Here is a 26,034-nt window from a genome sequence, read left to right as displayed (position 1 = left end):
AAAATAACAGTCTACTTGGTTCCACAAGAGTGGGTAATTTGAAAAAAAATTTAATATAGACCATTTTAAAGTCTTTACTGAATGTTACAGAATTGCTTCTATTTTATGTTTGGGGGTTTTTTTTGGCCTCGAGCATGTGGGATCTTAACTCCCCCACGAGGGATCAAACCGGCAGCCCCTGCACTGGAAGCGAAGTCCCACTGAATTGCCAGGGAAGTCCCAAGAGGGGGAGTTTTTTATCAAGACAGAAACTAAAACTGAAGACAAACTTTTAAAAGTTACTGATGCCCTAATCATTGGAATGGGCATGTATGCCCATGGTGCACACCAGCGGACTCAACCAAGGAAAAGAAAGTGCCCCACTTAAGCCTGGTTACACTGGCCACTCACTCCTTTAAATCCAAGCCTCCCTCAGATAGCTGCCATTCAAGACCCTACCCATCTGCCCCCTCACTCTCCCTGTAACACATTTGTGTGTCTTGCTAATAGGCTATCTATGGAAAGAGTTAAAGGTTTCATTCGGCAGGCACATGGGTGTCAATCAGAGATCCAAGAATATCCAGCAAAAGAGAATGGTAATGTGGGTCAACAATACAAAGTTTTCACTGATTAACAGTGAAATGAGAACAATGAAGACAAAGCATTGTATATTTCAAGAAACTAAATATGCTAGATTTCAAGGACTATCCTTGTATCAGTCAGGATCCCAACAGGAAAAAGATGGAATATTTGAATAACGATAATCACAAAGGGACTAATAACAAAGATGTGGGTGGGTGTAAAAGAACCCTAAGACAGCGTAGTCAAGGAAAGTGGGCTCATAGCAGCTCACCTGTCACCATTCCTGGGTGAAACTGTCAAAGGTGGAGGGAATGGCTACAGGATCAGAGCAGACCTTCTACCAGTGGCTTTGACTCTTTCTCAGCGGGACACCGACAGTCTGTGGGAACCTCACAGGAAAGAACAGGATAAACACCTGCCTTCACTCTCCTCCATCCCTCTCTCTTCTATGGGGAACCTTGATAGAAGCGGGGCCCAGGAATTCTGTTAATGGGGCCACACAGGCGGGCCCTCAGGGCAGAAAGAAGGGAGATTCTAATCAAGAATGCTAGTCAAGAGAGGCTCCCTACACACTCTTTTCTATTTAAGACTTCATATCTCTTCCTTTCATCTGGTGGTGTTTTAGAGGGGGAAAAAAGATATTATGAGGATGGCAATGGATAGTAGTAGCTGTTTTTTAATGTATTTAACTTGACAAAATAAAATGATACCAACACTAACTTGGTTCCTGAAGTGGGAATTACTGAGATTATTAGTTGTGACATACTAAATCATTGTTAGGTGTCAGAATTTGATGCCAAATTGCATCATTCTCTCTCCTACAATAAACACCTTTTTAATGGCAAAGATGTTTGTTTAACTTTTACTTCTCTTGTGCTTTCTAAGGAGCCATGGACTGTGCTGAGCCCAGAGCTTACAACAGGTACGTCTGCTTGTTGTGGATAGCCCCCACCCCTGTCTGGATGCTCCATGCTAGAAGAAACTAAGAGAGGTGAGGAAGCACTGGCTTGTGAGTCTCATGGACCCAGGTTCCAATGTAGCTCTACTGTGTTTAATATTAACGTTGGGGTGTGACCATTATCTTGCTCAGGTCTCATCTTAAAAAGGCAGGGCCAGGGGAGGTGAATAGGATAAAAGAACCCACCTCATAGCGTATCTAGCCTATGGGGTAATTCTAGCACAACTGTCGATGAAGGCATCCTAGAAATCATGGGTATGACTATTATTACATATTAACATCACTGTAACTGAAAAGGAGCGGGGCTGGTCTTCGCAAGGCACCTGCAAGGAACTGTGTACTTCCTAACTCTTAATTCTTTGTCTGGGGATGATATCCCTGTAGCTCCTGATGGGTGCCTCCAAGGCAAAGATGAGCCAGAAAGCAATCAAGAATGTTTGGGCTTCTAAGTTATATTCCTCAACTCTCAAGGATATAGCAGTGACAAGCTCTGAGGTATGTTATTTTACCCACACTAATCTATGAATTCAACAGACATTATCTTATCTAATCCCCATAAGGACTTGCTGAGGTAGGTGTTCTTAGGCCCATTTTAGTGATGAGAAAACTGAAGTAGAACCTGAAACCAGTTTGGTAACCCTATGGTCTCTGGGAAACTGGTCTCTCTTTTTTTTTTTTTTCCCCCAACTGTGCTACACAGCATGTCCAATCTTAGTTCCCTGACCAGGGATCAAACGCATTCCCCCTGCAGTGGAAGCTGGATTCCTAACCACTGGACCACCAGGGAAGTCCCAGAAACCAGTCTCTTAAGCCATTACAGTAGTAACACTCCAACCTACTCCCGTCCTGGAATAAGTAAACCTTCCCCACCTCCCACCAATTTCCCAGGGTGGGTGGGATTTAAAGTCATTTTGCAACAGAAAATATTTTAATTTTTATTTTGTTTTTGTCCCCAAAGTAAGACTATATGCCTTAATTTAAAATGTGAAGAATTTTCTGTTGTCTGAGTGATGAAGACATCCTCTCAAGTATGCTAAGGTTTAATTTGACTCCCTTAACATGATGCAATGGATTTGCCATGGAGGCTCCCTAGTGTATAGGGTTCCAATTTCCCAGGCCAGTCCCTTCTCTTTCAGCCACTGCCCCCTCCACGACCAGATGTCTGGGTGACTTTTGTGGCTCAGTGGATTTTGGAAATTCATCCTGGCACAATTAGAGGGAGTAAGCAAACACAAGACTGCTCTCAGGGACGATTTGTCAAATGTAATATGACCATCCTTCATGGCATTGCCAAAGGCATTTGAGTATCAAACAAGTAATTCAAAAACCCTAAATATTTTATGTTCCTAAATACATTTTTAATACACGCTAATCTAAAATCTGTTAGGCAGCAGCCTGCTCCCCTACCAGAAGGCCATCTTGAAAGAAAACCTCAGAAACATCCTGTCGTTAATTCCCAGTTCCATTTCTTTTCTTTTGGATTTACCATGCATTCATCTTTTTTCCTCCCTAAGATTAAAAAAAAAATTACACAGAAACAAGAAAACACATCCCCGCATTCTCTCTAAACAGGGAAGCATTTGATATGTAGAGAAGACACCTTCAGTCAATGGTTGAACCAGCCTACCCTTCCTTTAGCCAAATTAATAGGGTGTTAACGTCACAGTCTATTTTTTCTTAACTACTTTCAGGCTGCCATAATAAAAACTAGCTTGGCACTCATATACTTAGCTCTGGCCATTAAAACAGAAGCAAAAGAAGATAAAGGAGCACCATTCCAGTGTTAAAGCTCAACAGAGGTACCTATAAAGAACATTCTCAAAAGCACAAACAATAGCAATAGAACTCAGATTCAACCACCACCCAACCCGGATGTTCTAACACGCTGAATGACTTCAACTCATTACTTTCGCATCTCCCGATCTTTTTTTTACCTAGTTTTATAGGCACATGGCACTCTGCCCAGGTACGAAGTTCAGTGGGGCCCATATTCCTTTGAGACCCTAAAAGGAAGAAGAAAATTTCTTGTCCCTGTTGGTATATGAAAATCACAATGGGAGCCATCAAAATTAGTCAAAGTTATTGGTGATCTGGCAACAGCATCTTGATATACGGCTGCCATTAATGAGAAGAGCAGTCTTCACAGACAATCATAGAAAGCCTTAACGCCTATTTAGGACACTTTAATGTAGAAACCAAGTAAATCTTCCTATTTTGTGTAGCTTTTATTTAAACATAAACATATGATTTAGACATGCTCCCTCCTGTTAAACTTTTTTTTTTTTTCCTCTGTTCGCTTAGCACAGTTCACATTATTATCTTCACATGTACAATGGCAGTGGAATAATTTGAGACCCAGGGCTTTATTTAATAATGTAATTATCCTATATTGGATTACTTAAAAGGGGCTTTGGATTTTAAAGTTCTAGTTTTTCCCATACTGGCGATATGCTCTGACACAGTAAATGATTCAGGCTTTAGTCAAAAGCTCTAAACTCAGTTTGGAAAAATATTGAGTGTTTTTGAATAAGACAGGATTAGCATAAGAGCCAATTTGCAACCACAGTTGGTGACCTTTCTACGCCTGTTCAAAGACTGTGGTGTGGAGACCAACACAGAGGACAGACCACGAGCAACTTTAACTGCCTTATTTCCACTCTCCGCCACCTCAGGGATGGTATATAGACCAGAGAATAAAGCCCAAGTTTTCCTCAAGGTACACTTCCTGAAGGCAGGGCTGTAACTTGTCTTCCATACCTTCTGATATTCTATATACTACCAGGAGGAGCTGAATGAATAAATGAATGAGTGAATGAATGAACGCCGTTGAGTGTTCTGACAAAACAGTTGCAGAAGGGAATCCAGAAGGACCCATCACAAGCTGAGCATTCACAAGCTGAGCTTCGCCCAATGCTATTGTCCGGAGGAATTTTGTTTGAATTTTTCCCCAACTCAACTGAATCTGATCCAATTAACCCGTAATCTGCTGTGTGACAGGTATTGGGCTGAGGACCAGCCGTGGACAGAAAAGGATGAAATGACACCGGTGCTGCCCAGGGCTCCTGTCTCTTGCCTAGGAAGTGAAGGTTCCTCTCGCTCTCTCTAGTCTGCTTTGCCAGAGAATCCATTCACTCCTTCATGTTCAATGTCCAGGGCATATCCTAGAGCTGCGCTCCACTCTGGCACAGCAAGGGGCCGGGGAAGAACAGTCTAGCGGGGGCAAGGGACACAGGACACAGACAGCAAACCACAGTCCTCAGCTAAAAGTGACTTATAGAATGAGAAACTGTCATAAGTGATCTCATTCATTCAACAAATATTTATTGAGTGCTAACTATATGTCGGACTTTCCTGGTAGCTCAGTGGTAAAGAATCTGCCTGCCAATGCAGGAGACGCAGGTTCAATCTTTGGGTCAGGAAGATCCCCTGGAGAAGGAAATGGTGACCCACTCCAGCATTCTTGCCTGAGGAAGCCCATGGACAGAGGAGCCTGATGGGCTACAGCCCATGGCGTTGCAGAAGAGTCGGACATGACTCAGCTCCTGAACAACTACATGTCAGGCTTTGGGATTATCATCAGGAATTACATAAAAATCCCTACCTTCCTGGAACCTACCGTTGTGGCGGAGGGGTACTGTTTGTGTCTGTGTTGGGGGAGAGGGATGTAAGGAGTCAGATAATAAAATATGAGGCAAAAGAACTAGGAGAGGCCATAATGGGAGACAAGGGGTAGGACTGGGTATGATGTCAAAGCAACGGTCAGGGAAGGTCTCTGCTGAAACCCTGAGGAAGAGAAGGAACAAGTGAGGCTAAAAGGGGAGAGAGGTGGGAGAGGGACGCCGGACCCTGCACACAGAGGGAACAGAGGACACAGAGGCACTGGCAGGGACGTGGTGTATTGTCAAACTCAAGGTGAAAAAAAAACAAAAAGGAAAACACACACAACATACACACATCCTAGAGCTGATGTGTGCTTCTAAATTTAAAATCCAGACTCCTTTCCTCTAAGTTTCCGGCAGGTTTAGCACGGAAGCTACTCCATAAATCAATTTCCATTATTAAAATACTGACTAGAATCTGCTTAATGCCACCCTTTTCTCAAATCTTTAATGCCTCCATAGGTATGTTTTAAACACCTTATCAAAAACCAAGTTTCATCTTCCCTGAAACAGATGAGTTTTCCTATGGAAACAGCTAATTTCCACATAATTTAAAAGATGGAGGGCCAGCTGCTCCCTGACATGTGCATGAAGTTGAAGGGTGGCTAAGAGACGCATATCTCCTATAGATACACTTGTCAGGAACACAAACTGGGACAACAATCCCTTTCATTTGGATGTTTAGGTTTTCTTTACATGGCTATATGCCAACCTGATTTAATGCCTCTCCTTAACTATGGTGCATGGAATGTACCTATGTTTTTATACACTTAGGAGCCTGTTTAATTATACCAGTTATAGATCCTCATTCCCCTTCTCGCTACAGACTCATCATCACACCACACACAATGCCCTTTCCAGCAAAACTCCTCTAATTCACTGGTGAAGACATGAAGTTTAAGAAAGACTCAATATAACTTGTTGACATGCTCAAAGACTAACAAACCTTTGATGGATTAAAGCAATCGGCTATCTACTATTAATACATACGTCATCTATAATTAAATGCCCAGAAAAGTGGGTAGGTGTTTGGAAGGAGCCACTCAAGGAAAATACATAAAAACAAGAAAAGGAGAAAAAAAAAAAAAAGAGCAAGACAGGGTAAGAAGATTATCTTCCAATCCTCACCAAACTAGCTTTATACTAAAGTGACTGGTTCCACTGATTGTAGTGGGCATCCTCTCTGAGGGTGCCCAATGATCCCCACCTATCTGTATTCATGCCCTGTGTGATCCCCTACCCTTGAATGTGGGCTGGACACAACGTCTTACATCTAACAAGCAGACCTATGGAAAAGTGATAGGATTTCAATTCCAAGATTAGGTTACAAAAGGTCTGTGGCTCCTGCCACATACTGTGAGGGAAGTCAGTTCCCACGTCGGAGCTGGCCTGTGGAGAAGCCTGTGAGGCATGACAAGAAACCAGGGAGATCAAGGTCCATGGCTAACAAGGGAGCAGGACCTCAGTCCAACAGCCCAGGAACAGACAACTGAGTGAACTCAAAAGTAGAGTCTAGCCCAAAAGAGCTTTGAGATGAGTAAGGCCCAACCAGGCACCCTGCAGGAAGCTTTGAGAGACCCTGATTCAGGCACACCTAGCTAACCTTTACCCAGACTCCTGACCTACAGAAACTGTGAAGATAATGTTTTAAGATGTGAAATTTGGAGTAAGTTGTTACAGAACAATAGAGAGCTAGTACACTAGTCTTTAAACACAAAATACTTTTACACATTTTTATGTGACAATGAAAGTCTGTGAAACAAGGTGCTAAATAACAGTTTCAACTATGTCTGGAAATTAATTTCTGCTAAGAAACTGACAAGCCAATGGAAAAATGCTTTATGCAACTGCCTATATCCTGGAAAAACTGCCTTCACAAGAGGTATTTTCTTTTTTTTTTTTTTTTTTAAGAGGTATTTTCTTTTGGGGGGTAGCCACAGAAACTTCCCAGAATACCACAAAACAATGGAGGGGCTTCCCTGGTGGCTCAGACAGTAAAGAATCCACCTGCAATCCAGGAGACCATGTTTGATCCCTGGGGCGGGTCGATCCCTTGGAGAAGCAAAAGGCTACCCAATCCAGTATTCTTGCCTGGAGAACTCCACGGACAGATGAGCCTGGTGGGTGGGCTATATTGTCCACGGGGTCTCAAAGAGTCAGACACAACTGAGGGACTGAGCACATAGAACTATATACATGTACCTGTCAGGATGGAAGGGCCAAAGTAAAATATAAACCCATCAAGTAAAGCTAACTTTCTCTCTTCTATGCAACCAGAGGAAGAAGAGCCAATCTTACTCATCTCATCACCCCCCAAAGCACCCTGTACTAATACACATCGATTGCATTGAACTGAATAAGTTTGCAATCAAAAGCCTATATTTAAAAATAGAAATGGTGTGCCTTTAAGAACAATATTATATCCTCAGCTATTGCAGAAGAACCTCAAGCGTCATCTCTCTTGTCCTCCTCTCACCTTTTCAAGGGCCTTGGCACAGCTGACCATTTAAACACTGTGCCGGGTATACATACAATCTACAGGTCCTGCAAACACACAGTCCTCATGGCCAAGATCAAGGCAAGGCTTCTCTTTGCTTTAGCCAAAGAGAAAAAGGCAGAAAACAGCCTTAAAAATTAAGATGAAAAAATATTAAGACAACTGAGGTACTTCAATATTCTGACATGCTGAAAATGTTTTCACTCCACTGCTTTGGGGGTCATTTAAGGAATTCTGGGGGTCAGGAGTGATTTGAACACCTGCTTGGCTGTCTATTAAATTACTGATCCAGTAACATCCAAAATGTGGAGAAACAGGACCTACAACTATAAAGAAAAACGCCAGAGCCCATTGATCATTTTAAAAGACACTACCATGTGTGTGATTCATATAATTTGCATTAGAAAAAAACATCTTTAGCCTTTACTCTAGAACCTCCTCCTTGCCTGCCCAGATCGTTGGGGCTGTATATTTTACAACCCGATGCACTGTTGCTGAATTCACATTCAGCCCCCAGGAGCACAGAACACAATTAGACTATTATGAAGAAGGTCCACAAGAAACAGAACGGAACAGATTATTTCACTTAAGACATACAGAATTCAATTATTTTCTGTATTTACAACCCATGTACACTAGATTTTGGAATAATTTGGTGGGGAGCTTGAGTACTATAGCAGTGTTTTCATCTGAATTCTAGTCATCTGATATGCACTGTGGGATTACCCCAAAGCCAAAGGATTTAATGGCCCAGCAGGCAGTCTCTGTCTTGAAGATCCTTCTTCTAAGCTCCCCCAGCCATTTTGGCTGGGACCCTATCCCTTTATATCCATTTGCTGATGCTTTCTGCTTTTTAAAAGAACCTGGCATTACACATCTTAAAGGAATTGGTTTGGAATGCACTCCCTACCACCACCACCAAAAGAAGAAGAGGATGAGATGACAGGGTGAAACTAGTTTCCAAATTAGGGGTGTTCTGAAGAATAGGAACTAGGAGAGACTTTTTTAAATGGTGGGAAAATGAGGATATTTAAAATAAATCCACTGTTGTGACATTCAGCACATCAACACCAGGTTTCCTGGAGGTTGCATCATGAAAGGGGAGAGACCTGGGAAGCACCAGGTCTGAACTTCCTTTAGTACACTGAGATGGGACATCCAGAATGTAGGTTTTATCTTTTGACTCCCATCTCATTTTATTTTGTTGTGGCTGGTGGAAGAAGTGCCTCCTCAAGGTTCTTTAAGACCCAAATGGAACAGAGCTCAACAGGCTTGAGGGTGCCCCGTTCAGAGTGACAGGAAAGCTCAAACACACCTCAAAAAAACTCTGAACCTAAACACACGAAAAATCTTTTGGAGAATGGAGAACCAGGAAGTTTAATTCTGTTTAAATGGATAATTTTCTTAGTTATTTTTTTTTAAACAATAGCTAGAAATCCAATGACTCAACCAATAAATTACTTATTAAGGCACTATTAACAGTCTGAGCAATGTGACAGACTTCGTGGAGACAACAAAGTTAAGATTTGGTCCAGAATCAGGAAGGGCAGGGTCAATAACTCACATCTGCTAAAGGCCTGGGTCTGCTATTAGCCAGACTACGGTTTGGGGTTTATGCACATATAAATCTCATTTGATAATCACAGCCCAGCAAGACTAGCCTATTTCACAGATAAGGAAACAGGGACCCCAGAAAAATTCAGTAATGGACCAAGATGACATGCAGCTAAGAGGCAGAATACACATGCATGTGTGGTTCTACCAAGCTTCAAGACAAACAGTTTATATCCTAACTAGCAAGAAACAAGACATGTGAAATTACTAACCAGCCCTGCCTCCAGGTTGAGGTCCAGGTCCAGCCTGACCTGCTAGACAACTCCAGGTCCGGCCCAGTCTACCTCCCTGTCCATCGGACCCCTGCTGCTCTGCCAAGGGCAGGCCACTTCCAGTCCTGGAACGTCCTGCCTTTCTATTTTTCTGTGGCTTCTTTTGCCTCCTCTCTCACTCTCTTCAAAACCTCCACCCATGAAAGCCCTAGGTATTTTCAAGGGCCTGATGTTCACAAGCTCCCCTTCTCCAGGGTGCCCTCAGCATGGCTACAGGAGACCTCCCGACTCACTCACTCCTTTCTCTCCACATTTCCATCCCTGTTCCCTTCCTGACTGTGGGCCCCAGCTTGTGCATCCATCCATTCCTTCCATCCCTCCAGACTCTCTGGCTGGAGAGAATGGTGAGGGTTTTGTCCACCAGGCTGCTTGAGCTTCTTCCTTTGCTGCCCCTTTAAGACCAAAAGATTCCTTCTGCTTCACTACACAAAATGGGCCAAATATGAGAAAGTTTTAAAAACTGTAATACTCCAAACCTTTGCTCTGCAGAATGCAAGGTGGCAGTCCACGGGCCACATCTAGATTGAAGACACATTTTGTTTGGCCCACAGAGTTTTTTAAAAATTGAACAGAATTGCCAACTATAACTACACAAAAATATGGCTTTGGGGCACTTCTCTTGAACAGTGGAAAAATCGGGCAACATCAAATGACACTGCTGCCCCGCAATGATGGGCAGGACCTGAGGAGCAACGTACAAACAAGTCACTGCTCCCTGGTTCTTCCAAGCATCACATCGTCCCCCAGCCTTGGCTCCACCATGGCTTCCTGACCGGGCCCACACCTGTGCCTCTGCTCTGGGTCCCCCTCTCCCCTCATCAGGCAAGGTGGGTTTTGAACAAGACCTTGAAAGATGGATACAGAGGTTGTGCTATTTTATTACTTCACGGGGAAAAACCTCAGCAGATTTTACACCCCCTTTCTGGTATGGCCCCGTTTCTTCGGCTTGTTAGCAGGACAGCAGGAGGGTTTTGCCTTCTGTGTTCTGGAATCAAGACAGCTCAAGCTCCCATTTAGTCTCTATCGTTTACCTGATGAATGAATTTAGAAATCTGGATGGCCGAGCCTCTTGGGTTGCCCTCTTGCAAAATGAAATGACTACCTCATGGTATTATGGTTACACGAAAGGTCCAAGTGAAGTTGTCAGCACTAGTTTCACTACTGCCTTTATTAGGACCATTTTAGTACAGATACCTAGAGTCTGTCGTAAAGAGTGAAGAAATAGAAAAACAAATATCATACATTAACTCATACAAATGGAATCTAGAAAAATATTATACATGTACTTATTTGCAGGGTAGGAATAGAGACGCAAACAGAGTGGACATGTGACACGGGAGGAGGAGGGAAAGGTGAGACAGACAGACTAGTGTTGACACATATAACGACCACATGTAAAAGAGATAGCTGGTCGGAACCTGTAGTATAGCACGGGGAGCTCAGCTCGGTGCTCTGGGATGACCTAGGGGGGTGGCATGGGGTGGTGTGGGATGGAGGTTCAAGAGGGAGGGGATATATATACACACACACACACACATACACATATAGCTGATCCACTCTGTTGTACAGCAGAAACCAACAGCATTGTAAAGCAATTATATTTCCATAAAAAAAAAGAAGCCACTTAACACCTGAAACTAACACAACACTGTAAATAAACCATACTCCCAATAAAATTAAAAAAAAAAAAAGAAGCCAATAAAATCATTTTAGACCAGAGGTCAGGCAAATGTTTTCTGTAAAGGGCCAGATGATAAATATGTTAGGCTCTGTGCATATGTTCCAACTACTCGGCTCCTCCAGGATAGTGTGAAAGCTGCCAGAGACAATTTGTAAAACAAGTGGCTGTGGCTGTGTGCCAATAAAACTTTATTGACAAAACAGGCAGCAGGTCAGATTTGGCCCATAAGCCTTAGTAGGCCTGTAAGCCCCATTTTCTACTTGTCCACAGCCATTCTGATGATGTAAATCAGCTCTGAAGATGCTATGAGGGGTTTAATGGGATCTAGACTAGTAGCCCTCTTCAATGGGTGTCAGTGGACAACGTCTAACCTGTTGACTAGATTCACCAAGATTAGGTTCAGCTCAGAAATCATGCCAAAAGGAGAATGCTCCCACCTCTACATCCTACCAAGAAACCTCATACCAATCTTCACCAGAATCTCTCTAGCCCTGAGTTCAAAATGCCTCCACAGATTTCCAAGTAAGAGCAGGCACCCATCATAGGTCCCTGTATTTTGCCTTCACCAGGCTAACCAGGCCACAAAATCACCTGTTTATTTAGGATTGTTTGATTAGCTGTGCCTTTACTGTCCACCCAACAAGAAACCCCAGGACAGCAGGAGCTACCTGGCTTCCTACCAGTCTCTCCAGGAACCAGCACGACCTGCACACAGATGCCACTCTGGAGGGAGAGGCTGGGCCTCCTTGCCTGTCAAACTGCAGAGGTGCCTGGTGCCTCGCGTGGGCCTGTGGGAGCCGGTGAAATGCCTTAGTGCATAGGTGTATGGTAATACCATCAAATTAACGCGTGTACCAGTCAACAGCCAATCTGATCACTTAGTACTGAGACAGCAGGATAGAAGCTTTTAAGAACCATATGCTGAATAAATTAATAAAAGACCAAAAGAAACTCTTCATAAAGGCTCAGACAAAGTATAAGTCAGTATATAATGAAAATCCTGATTTTAATTCTCAATCTATTCTAAATAGGGGGACACAAAAATCCCCTGGTGGAATTCAGAACCAGGTGTTTTCAATTCTGCATGAGTCTTACCTATATGTGACTTTGGGTAGGTTACTCAAGACCTCTTTCGGACCCAGCTGCCTCATCCATAAAGTATGGAAATATCACAATACTATCAACCTTGGAGAATTTCTTTGATAATTAAATGAGTATTTGATTTGTATGTTAATATATGTGTAATGCCTGACACGTTATAGATACCCAATTGTCAAAAAAACATCGTAACTTCATTGAAAACACTGTGGGTGAAACTTTTGCAAATGGTTTTGGAAAAGAGCAAGTTAGGACACTTTCTTTGGGTTGTGCATCTGAAAGGAGGAGGTGTGAATGTGGTTCCAAGATGACAATGTATGGAGATGGGGTTTCTCTGTTCTGGATAAATCAATCAGGCTGCCTTTTCCTTCTTCCTATGGGACAGTGAGTAACATGAAAACATAAATCTTTATCTGGGCATCAGTCATTGTGTTCACTGTTATATCCCAGTGCAAGGAACCTGCACATAGTAGGCTTGCAATAATCACTTCTGAATTAAAGAAATCATCCATGAAAATCAAATAGTGGCAGAAATGCCAATTCCGTTTATCACCAAGAGTGCCATCTTAGCAAAGCTTTCCTTGAGACAATATAAATATCCCTATCAGAGGGCCCACCTAGCTCCAGGAAAAAAATTGGAAATGAGGGTAATAAAGGTAAGGTCCAGAGGGGACCCTGAATATCAAGCCTGGTTTCCATGTAATCACTCACATTTTGGTAAGTATCTCATCATTAGAATAAAGGCCACACCCTTCATCATTGATTTCATAAAAGTGATGTCCCACAGAGCCACCGCTAAGGCCTACTGGTGTTAGCCTGCTGGTGTAGGACAGGGTACTGGGATGGCCCACCTGAGCACACCCATGGGAAGCACTTGCCTGCTTTCCTCAGACTGTCGCCTCAAGAGAGCAGTCCCTTTCCGAAGCAGCAGGCCACTGTACCTGAGGGACTGGGTTCTGGTTCTACCCGTCACTCACTGGCTCTGAGCACATCCCCACGATTGTTCTGAGCCTCAGTCTCTTCATCTATTACATAAAGGGGGCTTGACTTGAATAGCCTGTGAGTCTATTAAAACATCCAAGGCTCATCAGACAGGAGCCTTTTCCTTATACAGCCATGGCAAGTCTTCGTGGTCATCTCAATAACAATGCCAAGAGCTGTCTGGCCAGTCCTGCCTACCACCACACACATCCGGACAGACGGCAGAGGCAGAGGGACCAGCTGCACCCATGGACAGGCCAACGTTCCAGCCAGGAAAAGATCGCAGGACGTTATCACAACCAACTCTGCATCAGACTCCTTCACCACAGGTCAATGGCCCTCATTCCAGAGGACGTTTCCAATCAGAATGCCGCCAAAGTTGGGTTGTCACAGAAGAAAAACAACTAAACCTGGGCCTTCATTAAGGAAAGTCTGCCACTCTGTGCTAAGTCACTTCAGTCATGTCTGACTCTTTGCGACCCTACAGATTGTAGCCCACCAGCCTACAGGCTCCTACAGGTTACCATGCCCTCCTCCAGAAGATCTTCCTGACAAAGGGATCAAACCCACATCTCTTAAGTCTCCTGTGTTGGCGATGGGTTCATTACCACTAGCGCCATCTGGTAAGCCCCAAGGAAAGTCTGAGGACAAGGTAATAAGTGAGAACGTTTTTATTCTTTGGTATAGTATCTTGCTACTTTGCCTTTTTTCCCCAATGGTACTCAGAGCTGAGCTCAAATTAGGTGATGGCAAGCAAAGCTTGGACTAAACGGAAAACCAAAATGATTTCCATTTCTGATGTTCCACGAGGAATGTGGAGCAGCCTAGCAACAAATAACTTGGTCTGTTATCTCTGTAGTGTTCATGGCTTCCCTTGTGGGAATAAAACACACACAAACACACAACACCATATATACATATCTGTATATATACACACACACACTTTATTATGCACACACATTTTTGAGCTTCCCATGTGGCTCACTGGTGAAGAATCTGCCTGCCAAACAGGAGACGCAGGTTCAATCCCTAAGTGGAGAAGATCCCCCGGAGAAGGAAACGGGAACCCACTCCAGTATTCTTGCCTGGAAAATTCTAAGGACAGATGAGCCTAGTGGGCTACAGTCCATGGGGTCACAAAAGATTTGGACAGGACTTAACAACTAAACAACAACAAATACATATTTTTAAACATATTCCTTAAGAAGAACACAAAAAAATAGCAAGATTAAAGTATTTGCACTTAGTTCTTTGTCTCTAGTTATACTGTGTTCTTTTGTGCTGGTAAAGCAACATGTGCTTTAATTAACAAATATCTGTAAATAATTTACTTGCTTTTCAAACCCAACAGAACAATGGGGTCGATTTTCACATATATTTACCCAGCACGCATGCTGGGTCCTAAGCCAGACTCTCCCATTGTTCAATAACTACATCAAGCTGTCCAACTCTTGCTGCCCTCCGTGATGCAGGGGTTGGGGGTGCAGGGGGCTAGAAGCCCAAGTCTCAGAAGCCACTTGCCATTTTGCAAGACCTCAGAAGGCAAGCACATAGTGCTGTCCAGCCCAAGCTACAACAAACTCCTATGATCTCCAACCCTGGAGCCTTCTGCAAGGGAAGTGAAAGTGTGCCAGGGCTAAGGGCATTGGAGTAATGGCTGCTAGATGCAGGCGTTCTGCTATCCTCTGCCCCCCGACAGCGTGAGGCCCCAGAACCTAAGACACGATGTATGAGGTCCGTGAATCACCAACCGCATCTAGGCTCTTCAGGGTTAAAACTGGGCGCCGTGTGTGCAGTGCAAAGAAAGATGTTAAATCAAATGAGAATGACTGCTCTAGGACTGGAGGCACTATTATTTTGAATAAGATTGAAAAGGCCAGAAAAAGCAATTCAAAAACATTTCAATTATGTATTTCCCAGAACTACATCTTTGAGCAACTAATGCAAATGTTACCACCACAATAAAACTTCTTCCCACATAAAAGCATATAAAACAGGTTGAACAGCATATACTTTATATATCATATGCATATTTTTGACTATTAATAAAAAATTCAAAATCTATGTATGCTTTACTCTCCTAAGCAATACAGTAATTATGATTAAGGGACAGGCAGCCCAAAAAGAGCCAATTTATCTTACTTGTGCTCAGGAATACTATTGTGTAACTAAGCAACTAAAGACAAAATATGGTCTAATTAATTCACTCCTATGCTTATTTAAAAGACACAATTAGAACATTTTTATTTTCCAGCCTGCACAGTAGCTCAACATGCTTGAGGGTGTAGAAAGCAAAGCCTATTATTCTCAAAGACAAGAGTTTAATGTTTAGTGCCACTGATCAGGCTTGGAACTCAACTCTGGGGAGGAGGGGTGTACATCATAGTCAGGGTGTGCTCGAGTCATGAGAAAGGAAAGGCAGTGGGGGTTGGGGTGGGGGGACATTTCTGGGGCCACTAAATTGACCAGTGGTTTCTACCCCCTTTTTGTCTCTGCACACGGATGGATATGAGACCCTGAACATGATGGTCATGTGCACAAGGACACTCACCACTGCGAGTCAATTTTATACAGCCACCAAGATTCTACAGGAAATTCATGCAATTAAAACACACATCCTGGTCTGTGTGATAAATGTCAAATATCCATCTCTAATGCAGCTAACAGTGCATCTGATTTTAAAAGCAGAATTAATTTACACAAGTATATACTAGAGACTTATGCCATTAGCATGTTCTAAAGCACCCTTTCAATAATCGCATGTTTGAAATGTGTCATCCAAATGGACACTCACAGTCCAGGACATTAGCCACGCTCTTTGAAGGCCCAAGCCTGGCCCAAGTTCTAACCTCCAGGAAGCCAGCAAAGATCATGGTAACACTAAAAATAGCCAAGCCATCCTCACGCAAGGGCATGGGAGCAGATTTTTCAAGAAATGCAGGAATCCATGACCACATTTCTGAGAGGCCAATGAATCCTTAAGCCAACAATCAATAAATTTATTTTAAATTTATTTAAAAGCCAAGCCAACGGGTAATCACTAGCTACAATATTATTCTGAGTGGAAGATGGCAAATATCCAACCACCCTGGCTATAAAAAAATGACAAGCAAATGCATTTGATTCCAGCGATTATATCCTGGATATTGGTTAAAACTAGACGTTGATAAATGAGCCTGAGTCCTGTAAAACTAGATGCCACTATGAACATTATGCTTTATTAATAATTAATAACAAAGTATTTACATGTATGGACTCATGTACTTCATAAAAATAGCATTTCCTTAGTATGTGCCTGATACTCAATGCCAAGAGAGGTTTTAATTGCTTACAATTTTGATTTGTCATCGGACATATGGCCTCATCAAGACCATCGGTCTGAGAAACATGCTAGTTTGCAGAAACTGCCAACTAACACTCAGGTAAGAAGTGACTTCTCTTCCCTCAAGTTTTATCTTTTCACAGTTTGCCATCCAAAGCCTGACTTAAAAAAAAAAATCTTTACTTATCTTTTAATAAAATTGCTTTTGGCCACCCCACATGGCTTTTGGGATCCTAGTTCCCTAACCATGGATTGAACCAGGCCCTTGGCAGTGAAAACAAGGAATCCAAACCATTGGACCACCAGGGAACTTCCCCAAAGTCCTGACTTTTTATGGACTGATAGCTGAAGACTGAAAAAGTGCTCAAAAAGGTGGGAGATGCTGGCTCTCGCCTGATCATTCAGTCCCATATAGTCACTAATTTCTTTGGTGAGTTCTCCTAAAAAGAAACTTTTTGCACTTCTTTACACCTTATGGTGCAAAATGATAATAGATTTTAGAAGACAAAGAAGTGTGAGGTGGGCTGCTGGAGCTGGGCCACAGGTGAATGACCTTCTGTAAGAAAGAAAGAAATTGGGTCAAGCTTAAAGAGAGCAGGTTGTGGGGAAGACGATATTTTAATTATGTCATTCAGTCCTTCAATAGATACTTGACAAATGCACTGAATACTGTGCAGAGACCCAGAGATGAGTAAGGCACAACCTTCCACCCCTAATAACAGCACTGCGGTGGGAGCAGGGATGATGGGATGATGAGCACAGAAAAAGAATACAGATACCACAGATGGCACGTGAAGCATGATGTGCAAACTACATGGGCGGTTAAAACTAACCACTGGACTCTAAGTCCCCTGACGGCAGAGGTGCTTGTCTGTCTTGTTCACTGCTGTATCCAGGGGCCTAGAACAGGCTCTGGCACAAAGCAGGTGCTCTATAAGTATGCATGGATTGAATGAACCTCAAAGGTGAAGGCAGTACTTCCTAATTTCCACAAAGATAATGAAAGACTACAAATAGTGACTTCAGTTCATCTCCACTTAACTAAGGGGCACAGAATCCGACAGCTTTTCTGTGACCAGTATCTGTCTATGGGAGCAGACTAAGAGATTTTTGAGGGTTGGGCTATTCTCCATTACCTCTCTACCTGGTTGTCGAGCACCTAGTAGGTCTTCAGTCAATGTTTAATTGACAATGATTAATACATTTGTTTTCCAAAAACATGTAGACAGTGAGCTTTCTTTTCAAAACATATTGCATTTATTGTCAGCACAATTCACTAGTGTGTTATATAATATATTGCTTTTACATTTTTAAAAAAACGTGTTGATCTCACCTCTCTATCAAGATTGATAAGCTTCTTAAGAAAAAGAGCTACATCATGAATTGTTTCACATCCATCTCTATACCTAGCAAAGCACTGAGCACATGGTTAGCACTCAACAAGTAGCCTTTATTAACTCAGGATAGATGAATCCAACATTGGCTGGAATTAGGATCTTAAGCACACAAAATAAAACTTAGTGTACATTTTACTGATTCTCAAATTTTAACATCCGAGGCTCAAAGCTGAAACAGAATTTTGTATATATGAATGTTTTTGACATATTGAAGTATTCCTTCTATTACTGGATCTTGCTCCAAAGCCAAGTAAGAAAGACAAAAAGGTACACAGTCACATTCCTTATTTCAGATCAACTCTATAGGCCAGGGGTCAGCAAGCATTTTCTATAAAGGGCCAAAGAGTAAATATTTTCCACTGTGTGGGCCATATGGTCACTGTCATAACTATTCAACTCTGACATTATAGCATGAGAGCAGCTATAAACAATACATAAACAGTCTGACTGTGTCCCAGTAAAACTTTATTTACAAAAGCAGACAGTGGGCCAGGTTCGGCCCTCAGGCCTTAGTTTGCTGATGCCTGTCACAGTCCAGTAAACTCTCTCCATATAATTCATTGGTTTTCACCCTGGTTCTAAAGGGCCTGCTACGCAAAGTATAAAGATATTCCTTCTCTTAGCGTAAGATCATTACTAACAATAAATAATAACTATTATAACAGCGTCCATCATTTGTTTCAGGACTTTTAGTATTACTAATTCTCCTGGCAAAGGTAGAAACCTTTAAATCCATTTGACAGAAGAAGAAACTGAGGCTTAGAAAAAGTTAAAGAAATTGACCAAGGCTAGTGACGACCCTGAGGTGATCTCAGAAACTTCTAAAAAATCAGCTCATGGAAACAAACCAGAGGCTGAGAGGCCACCCACGGGGGAAGCAAGGACAGTCCGGCACCTGAATTTCAGAATGTGTCTGTGATATGATCAGGCAATCTAAAAAATCCTGCTGATCCAGTTAACAGCATACTTCAATAATAAAATGTAAATCCTTAAGGAGCCTTTTATAATGGCAACACAGCTAAATCCACCATATGGATGAAAGCCAGCCTGATCTGGGGTGACTTGAATCAGCTATATGTTCTAGTAAACTAACCTATACGTCACCCTCTCATAGAGAAAAGCTTTCTTTAGGAAGGTCCAAGGCAGTGGTCTCAAACTTTAATGAGAACAATAATACTAATATTAATGATAGTAATAATGAGTAAATTATTTTAGCAATTCTACTATTTCCCACCTTAGTTGTAAGCACTTTATATATATTAGCTCATTTAATCCTTAAAATAATCCTAGGAAGTGGGCTCTCTATTCCCATTTTACAGATGAGAAAACTGAGGCACAGAGTTTAACTTGCCCAAGATCCACACAGAGAGAGCAAGACAATTTAAAATGCAGAATTCTGGATCCCAATTCCAGAGATTCTATATAAATTAATTTCAATAAGGGCTTGGGAATATGCATTAAAAATTTTTTTTAACTAGATAGTCAAACCACTGTTAGAAACCCTGGCTGCATGCTAGAATCTGTAATGACCAGATATGCTTGATCCTGACTCTCTGACAACACTGGCTTACACATCCACATTCATGTTGCAGGGGACCAGCAAGCCTTGTAGAATCCACCCCATGAAATTCAAGCTCGTACATCCACCTATTTTAAGAGGGTATATTGCCAATAGATTAAGCACTTGGCAAACTGAAAAGGAATATAATCAGAAGTTACCCAGTAACAGAGCCAATTACCCACCTACTTTGCCATTTTCCTCCCCTGAAGAGCTACTGGCTGAATATGGCAATTGTAGGTAATTACCAGACACTTAACTCCTTGCATATGGCCTTGCTCTTCACTTTCATAATTCAAAACAGTATCATGATGAGGCCCAGAAGACTCCACATAGACCTAAGTTACTATGTTTCTTATTTATAAATTAAGAATATCTAAAGACCCCTATAATCATAACTCTTTTCTATTCATTTAATTTATAGTGATAAAGTAATTTTGCCCATAATAATGTCTCAATATATATAACAATCTCCAGTCAGCCTTACTATTGTTCCCTCCCATTTTACAGCTGACTAAACTGAGGCTCAGAGCATTTAGGACTGTTCAAGGTCAAACAAATAGTAAACTGTAGAATCAACATGTGACTCTCTGGAATGCTTCTCCTTCACACCAGCTGCCAGTACCCTAAGTACGTGCAGGAAGCAGGGATATAAGCAGTCCAGACATTAGAAAAATTATCTAAACTAGTAATAAATTGTTAATGATTATTAATAATGGTATTAAATGTAACTGTTGTTGTTATATGCCACTGACTACGATTATCTGAACTTTATAGAATAAGAATGATTCTGCTACCTAAATATCTGGTGACCTTTAGCAAAGCTGACTAACTAGTCATAGTTCTAAAATGTACAAGGAACTGCCCACATGAGTATACACTTCTAGAATGTAACATGATGTATTCAAGCTCTAGTTTCAAGACTAGGTTTCAGTGGGAAAAATACACCAAACCTAAAATTTAAGAAGGTCTAGATTCTAGCAAGTGACCTCTGACAAACCACATAATGTCTGCAAGCCTGTCTCCAGCTGTAAAATGGACACACAAAGTCCTGCCTTATCTAGCCTCCTACAATTACTGCAAAGATCAATAAGAAACTTTCCCTCCCACGCCAAAAAAAAAAAAAAAAGTATTCTAAAGATCATAGCACACCACACAGGGACGCTATTTCTAACCTCACACAGTGATAATTTTCCTGTTTTTAGAACTGACGTCTTCATATTTCAAGAAATCATAAAAAGACAGAATGGTTCTCTTAAACCAAAAGACCATACTGAGTCCTGGCTGTCCTTTCGAAATGGATGCTGATGTCAGCTCAATCAAGAAATTATTAACCTCCATTTGGCTACTTTAAATAAACTGCCCTGGCTGATTAAATGTGCTAAACATTTTCTCCAAGTAACAGTGCACATCACCATGAAACCCTCCTCTTCCAGTTATGCACTGCAAATGGCAAATGCATCATTCAAAACTATTTAAAATCAATAATAAAATCATTTCACTGTATATAAACAACTTAATAGAGTTAAGTGAAAACAAAGCAAGGGTCTTAATGAGAGGGCCCTGTTGCCCCCTCTAGGTGCCAGAGGTAAATGCTGGTTTCTGTGGGCTCTCCTCCAGAGAAGACTGCTGTTGCTATTCTGCTAATGAATGACTAACTTAGGCCAGGGGGGAAATGACATCACCAGGGTGGAAAACCGATCTGCATTGGGAAACTTTCTACCTGCTTTACATTTGTCATAATTATTTTGCACAATGTAGCCTGTATTTGCATAATTTTGAGGCGTGTCATTATCTCAATTGAAAATTGTTTTAATATGGCTGAATAATTCACAATGACATCAGCCAAAGTCCTAATGAAATATACAAGTATAATCATACAGCTAATTACCAGCCGTGTTAGCATTAAAAAACAAATCATGCATAATATTAGGCGATGTATATGCAGCTGAGGATTATAAATAGAGCCATCTCCCTCCCCCAAACCCCTAGAGTTTACTTTTAAATAGCAAGATTAATTTTCTCAGGTATGGCTCATATAGCAATGACGAAATGCAAAGATCATTAAAATGGTTCGCTTACATTTCCCCATAAAGAATATATTTGTAAAAAATCGTGTATTTGAAAATATATCTGTTCACTATCAGCAGTTCTACCAGATGCAATCTTTGCCTAATATTTCTTTTACTCTTAAGTCAGAATTCACTATTTAATTACACAACAGAAATTAAAACTGGACCAAGTGGGGTCAATTCAGGGTCTTTAAAAAATATTCCACTTTCAATTAAAAAAAAAAATAGCGTGGCCACAAAATATCCCATAAAACACTGAATAATTTCCTTCTGGGTTTAGTCAGAAGTCTATTAGGCACCAGCTCTTTTCTGGATATTTAATCCTTCCCTTTTCCAGATCACAGGCCATGTTGAAGTAATAAATTTGAAAAGCAAATAATAAGAAATCAGGAGGGGGAGGAGGAGGAAGACAGCTGCGCAGGAAAGTTGGGTCGGGGGAGGGGGCCCGAGACCTTGGCAGGAGAAAAGAGCTCAACCTGTTGGTAGGTTGCAGGATTTTTCACAGTATTTCCAAACAACACCTTTGTAAAATTGCCGGCAGACGTCGGGAAATGTGAACGTTTAAAAACCAGAGCTGGCGGGGAGGGGGGAGGGGGGAGGGCGGAGGGCGGAGGGGCGGGGGGGGGGGTGTTCGGAGAGGAGGGAGGGGCTTATTTCCGAAGAGGCAGATCGGAGGGCGAACGTTTTGACGAACTCCAGTAATTAACCAGCAGAGACCACTGATGGGTAATTCGATTCCCCGGAGAAGGAGTGAACTGGAGATGCCAAAAGTACAATCAACTCCATCAGACCAAGGAATTCTAGAAGGACTGGCAGGCAGCTAGCTTCGAGCTCCGCTCCGGGATGAGTTAAACGGAGAACCATTCATTTAACAAAAAGATCCTTACACCTACCTCGAAAGCTCGAGAGCCTGGCACAGACAGAGCTAGCTGCCCTCAAAAGTCTGAGTTTGATTACCGTGCTCTCGCTTGGACAACACAAAGCCTTGCCAGGCGGCCGCGCAGTGGGCACAGCCTCCCCAAAATAGTTCCCCCGGTAGGTACCACGGCGCTGAGGTCGGTCAGCTGACGAGGGGAGCCCGCAGAACTGCGGTCACACATGAAATGACAGAGCCGAAGAGAGGCGGCCGCCCCGGCGCCCGGTGACAGCGGGCTCACCTCGGGCGTCCTCCCAGGAACGCGACGAGCGCCCCCGCGGCCGCCCAGAAACGTGCCAGGGAGGCTCGGTTCCTCTCCACCCTCCCCGGGAGCGCCGTCTGGGCACGGAGGACGCCGGACCCGCAGGGCCAGTGGGCGAGCACACACCCCTCTGCATTTCCCTCCCCGGTCCGCGTCCCCCACATCCCCAAAGATCGCGCTGGAAGACGTCCACTTTGCGTGGAGTAATTGAAAAGTAAAACATCAAATGGTCTGTCCGGGGAGAGGGGGTGGGGACGAGAGATAGTTGTTAATGCTTAACGTGTTTGTGCCGGTTACACGACCGCTTTGAAATCCGCCCGGGCAGATCTGCAAGTTATTTGAATGTATTATTCCAGTACCTGTCATTTATCACTTTATTCAACACGTCTTTGCCAACTCAATAGCTTTTGATCTCACTCTGCCTCCATTTCGTAATTTCCGCCCTCTTAAACATATCAAATACTTACTTTAAAAAAAAAAAAAAAAACAAAAACGTGAACAATATCGAAACCCACCGAAAGAAATCCACCCATCCCCGACCGAGCCAAACTCGAAGGTAAATTTTCAAAAAGCAAAAAATATAAAAAGCATGTGATGTTCAAGCGGCAGCAGAAAGATCACACACACGCGCGCGCGCACGCACACACACACACACACATCCTTGAACAAAACCCTTCTCGAACAAGTTATTTGATCTTGACTAAAATCAGCAGTTGGATCCTCTTTGTAAAGCTGACAGCCAAACTCTGACAATGGCAAAATACTCGAGCCCCAGCTAGTGGCGCTACCCCTTTAAAAAAGAAGTCGATCTTGCTTGCCTGCAGAAGTGAATACAGTATTTTCAAGCTTGCCCTGTAATAAGCATTACTACGGGAAAAAATAATAAAGAAGAGAGGGAGATATAAGTTTACCACCTCGCCATGGTCGCTATTTCTGCCCTGGGGAGTGTCTTCTGGGAGGAAATAAAGTTTAGAGCTGGATAAAAGTTGCCGGCTGGTCCTCTCTTCCCACAACAGCTGGAGCTCCGCTATGCAAATCGGATCCTTTGGCGTACATCTTACAAAGAAAAAGTCGCCAAGGGACAAAATTCTTGGTTTGCCTTCAAGGTGGAATTGAAAAGCCTTGTAGAAAATGTAAGGTCCGTGCAAGCCACACGGTGAGCCGACCCACTGCAGGGGGAAAAAAAAGCACCAAATAAATAATGTAGACATCAGAGCACAAACGTCTATTCCCAGACACATTTACACACAGACATCCACTCTTAATACAGAAGAGCCAACAGATATAAAGCTGGGTGGAAAAATAATAGAGCCCACAAATTTTCTGCCTCCCTTAAAAAAAAAAAAAAAAAAAACTCCGGCCCCCCACCCCCACCCCCCGCCACCTCTCCCTACCTCTCCATCTGAGGCGGTAAAATTACATTATGTATGTATGATCAGGGATTTTTTAAAACAATAAAAATGATTTGGGGGATGTAGAGGGTAAAAGTTTGGTGAAAAGTTTGTGGGGGGCGTGGGTGGGTGCAGAGGTGTGGGTGAGCCGGGGGGCTGGGGGGTGCCGGGGGGTGCCGGGATCGGAAGAGCGGAGGAGAGCGAAATACCTGGAGTGAGTTGGGCTCCATCTCGACGTTCTGAATTGATTGAACTCAACATTCTCTCCAAACTTGTTGGCTTGAATGGATTGCATCAGGTCCTGGAAGGGAGACACATTCTCTGCCTTCAGCCGGCGTACTGTCTCAATATAAAACTAAGTTCTTGCCTCCCCTTCGCCACTAAAATGATTAAAATTATGTCCTAATATTTCTCTGACGTCTCAATTTTCAGCTCCTGTTAGAACTATGTAGGTTTCCTTCTAAATGTGGGTTGATCAAATTCATAATCGACAGAAAGGCTCCGTCCGATCTCGGCGGGAAGCGGATGGATCAAGGCAAAAAATGGATAGGGAGGTTTGTAAAAATAAATTCTACCCTAAAATTGTGTGAAGATGCTATCTCCCTCTTCTCAATCTCCCTTGTCTAGCGATGTCGTTTGATGAAATTTTTGGAGGAGACGAGAGCTAGCGAGCTCCGCTGTGCATCTGACAGGACCTGCTTGTATATGTCTAATATAAAGAACATTTCCTGCAGAGATTCCGGGGCGCTGCTCCTCTTTCTAATGCTCCTTAGCAGATTTGCTGTTATTAGACATGTAGATTTGTTTGATAGTTAAATTACGCTTCCTCACTGCCATGTTTTCGAGAACTAATCTGTTAAATTATCTTTTGATGCCTATTTACGTGGAAGGGAAAAGTGGGTTATCGATTATATAAACATATAAATATTAATGCATTTGTTCGCTTCGCAAAAAAAAAAAATACTCAGAAAAAAAAAAACAGAACAGAAAGACAAGTGAGCAGCGCACACACATCTCAGGATTTTGCAAACAATATTGAACGGACAGCGACTGCATTTAGGGACTGGAACAATAAACGATGCATGATAAATCAATAAATGCGAGCAGCGAGTCTGCTCGGAATATGAATTCAGGCTCCTGGTTCTGCGTGTGCATTCTTTAATTTTGAAGTATATACACTAGTACGTGTTTACAATGCTGATGGACGCCAAGGGCGCTCTCAAATGATAATGTGTTTATATAACCCAGCGCTACAGGGATAATATACTGACTCCTACCCCACCCCCAACCCCTCCCCCGCCAAAAAGGGAGGGGAGCTTCCTCAATAATAGTTTGAAACTGAAAAAATCCATTTGCAAACTAGTTAAATACAACCAGAAATTAAGCTGTTGAAAACCGGGGGCATGAACCGTAAGACAATAAAGGCTTTAAATGTGTATATTTATTGTTCTGGAGCCCTGGAGCATTGCGAGGTTTGCATGCACGGCTATTATGCAAACACAGAGAAACTTAAGAGCGACAGAACAAGGAACAGGCAGAGACTGCAAAGCCCTCGCTCGCTCCGACCCAGCTGCCGGTCCTCCGCGAGGCTAGATTGCATTTTCGCAGTGTTGATGTAAAATGGTGTACTCGCTTCCCCCACGCTCCCCCACCCCCTTCCCCGCTCTCCTCCCACTCCTTTCAGTATCACCACCCCCCGCCCCGATTTTATTATATTGGCACCAATCTTTCCAAAGTGAGTCTGGCATGCTAAAAAAGTAAACATGTACTATATGGGGAATAAGGTCTGTATAGT

At 42.6% G+C, this 26,034-nt stretch overlaps 1 protein-coding gene across 2 annotated transcripts in view; it reads right to left on the bottom strand.

Annotated features, from left to right (window-relative positions):
- Positions 1-24,606, bottom strand: part of ARID5B (AT-rich interaction domain 5B) — a 188,401-nt gene extending 163,795 nt beyond the window's left edge. The window contains exons 1-2 of one of the 2 annotated variants that reach the window (XM_043926466.1): positions 24,449-24,606; positions 23,763-24,017 (exon numbers count right to left, since the gene is read on the bottom strand). In XM_043926466.1, the coding sequence (XP_043782401.1) occupies positions 23,763-24,017; positions 24,449-24,469 (276 nt within the window). In that variant the 5' untranslated portion in view covers positions 24,470-24,606. Of the gene's footprint in view, positions 1-22,563; positions 22,681-23,762; positions 24,018-24,448 lie in introns of those variants that run through there. The other variant, XM_043926467.1, reaches the window with a different exon arrangement.
- Between the last annotated feature and the right edge of the window lie 1,428 nt (positions 24,607-26,034).

This window comes from Cervus elaphus, chromosome 15 (genome assembly GCF_910594005.1).
Source record: "Cervus elaphus chromosome 15, mCerEla1.1, whole genome shotgun sequence".
Lineage (NCBI taxonomy): Eukaryota > Metazoa > Chordata > Mammalia > Artiodactyla > Cervidae > Cervus > Cervus elaphus.
This window is presented reverse-complemented; position numbering and strand designations above follow the sequence as displayed.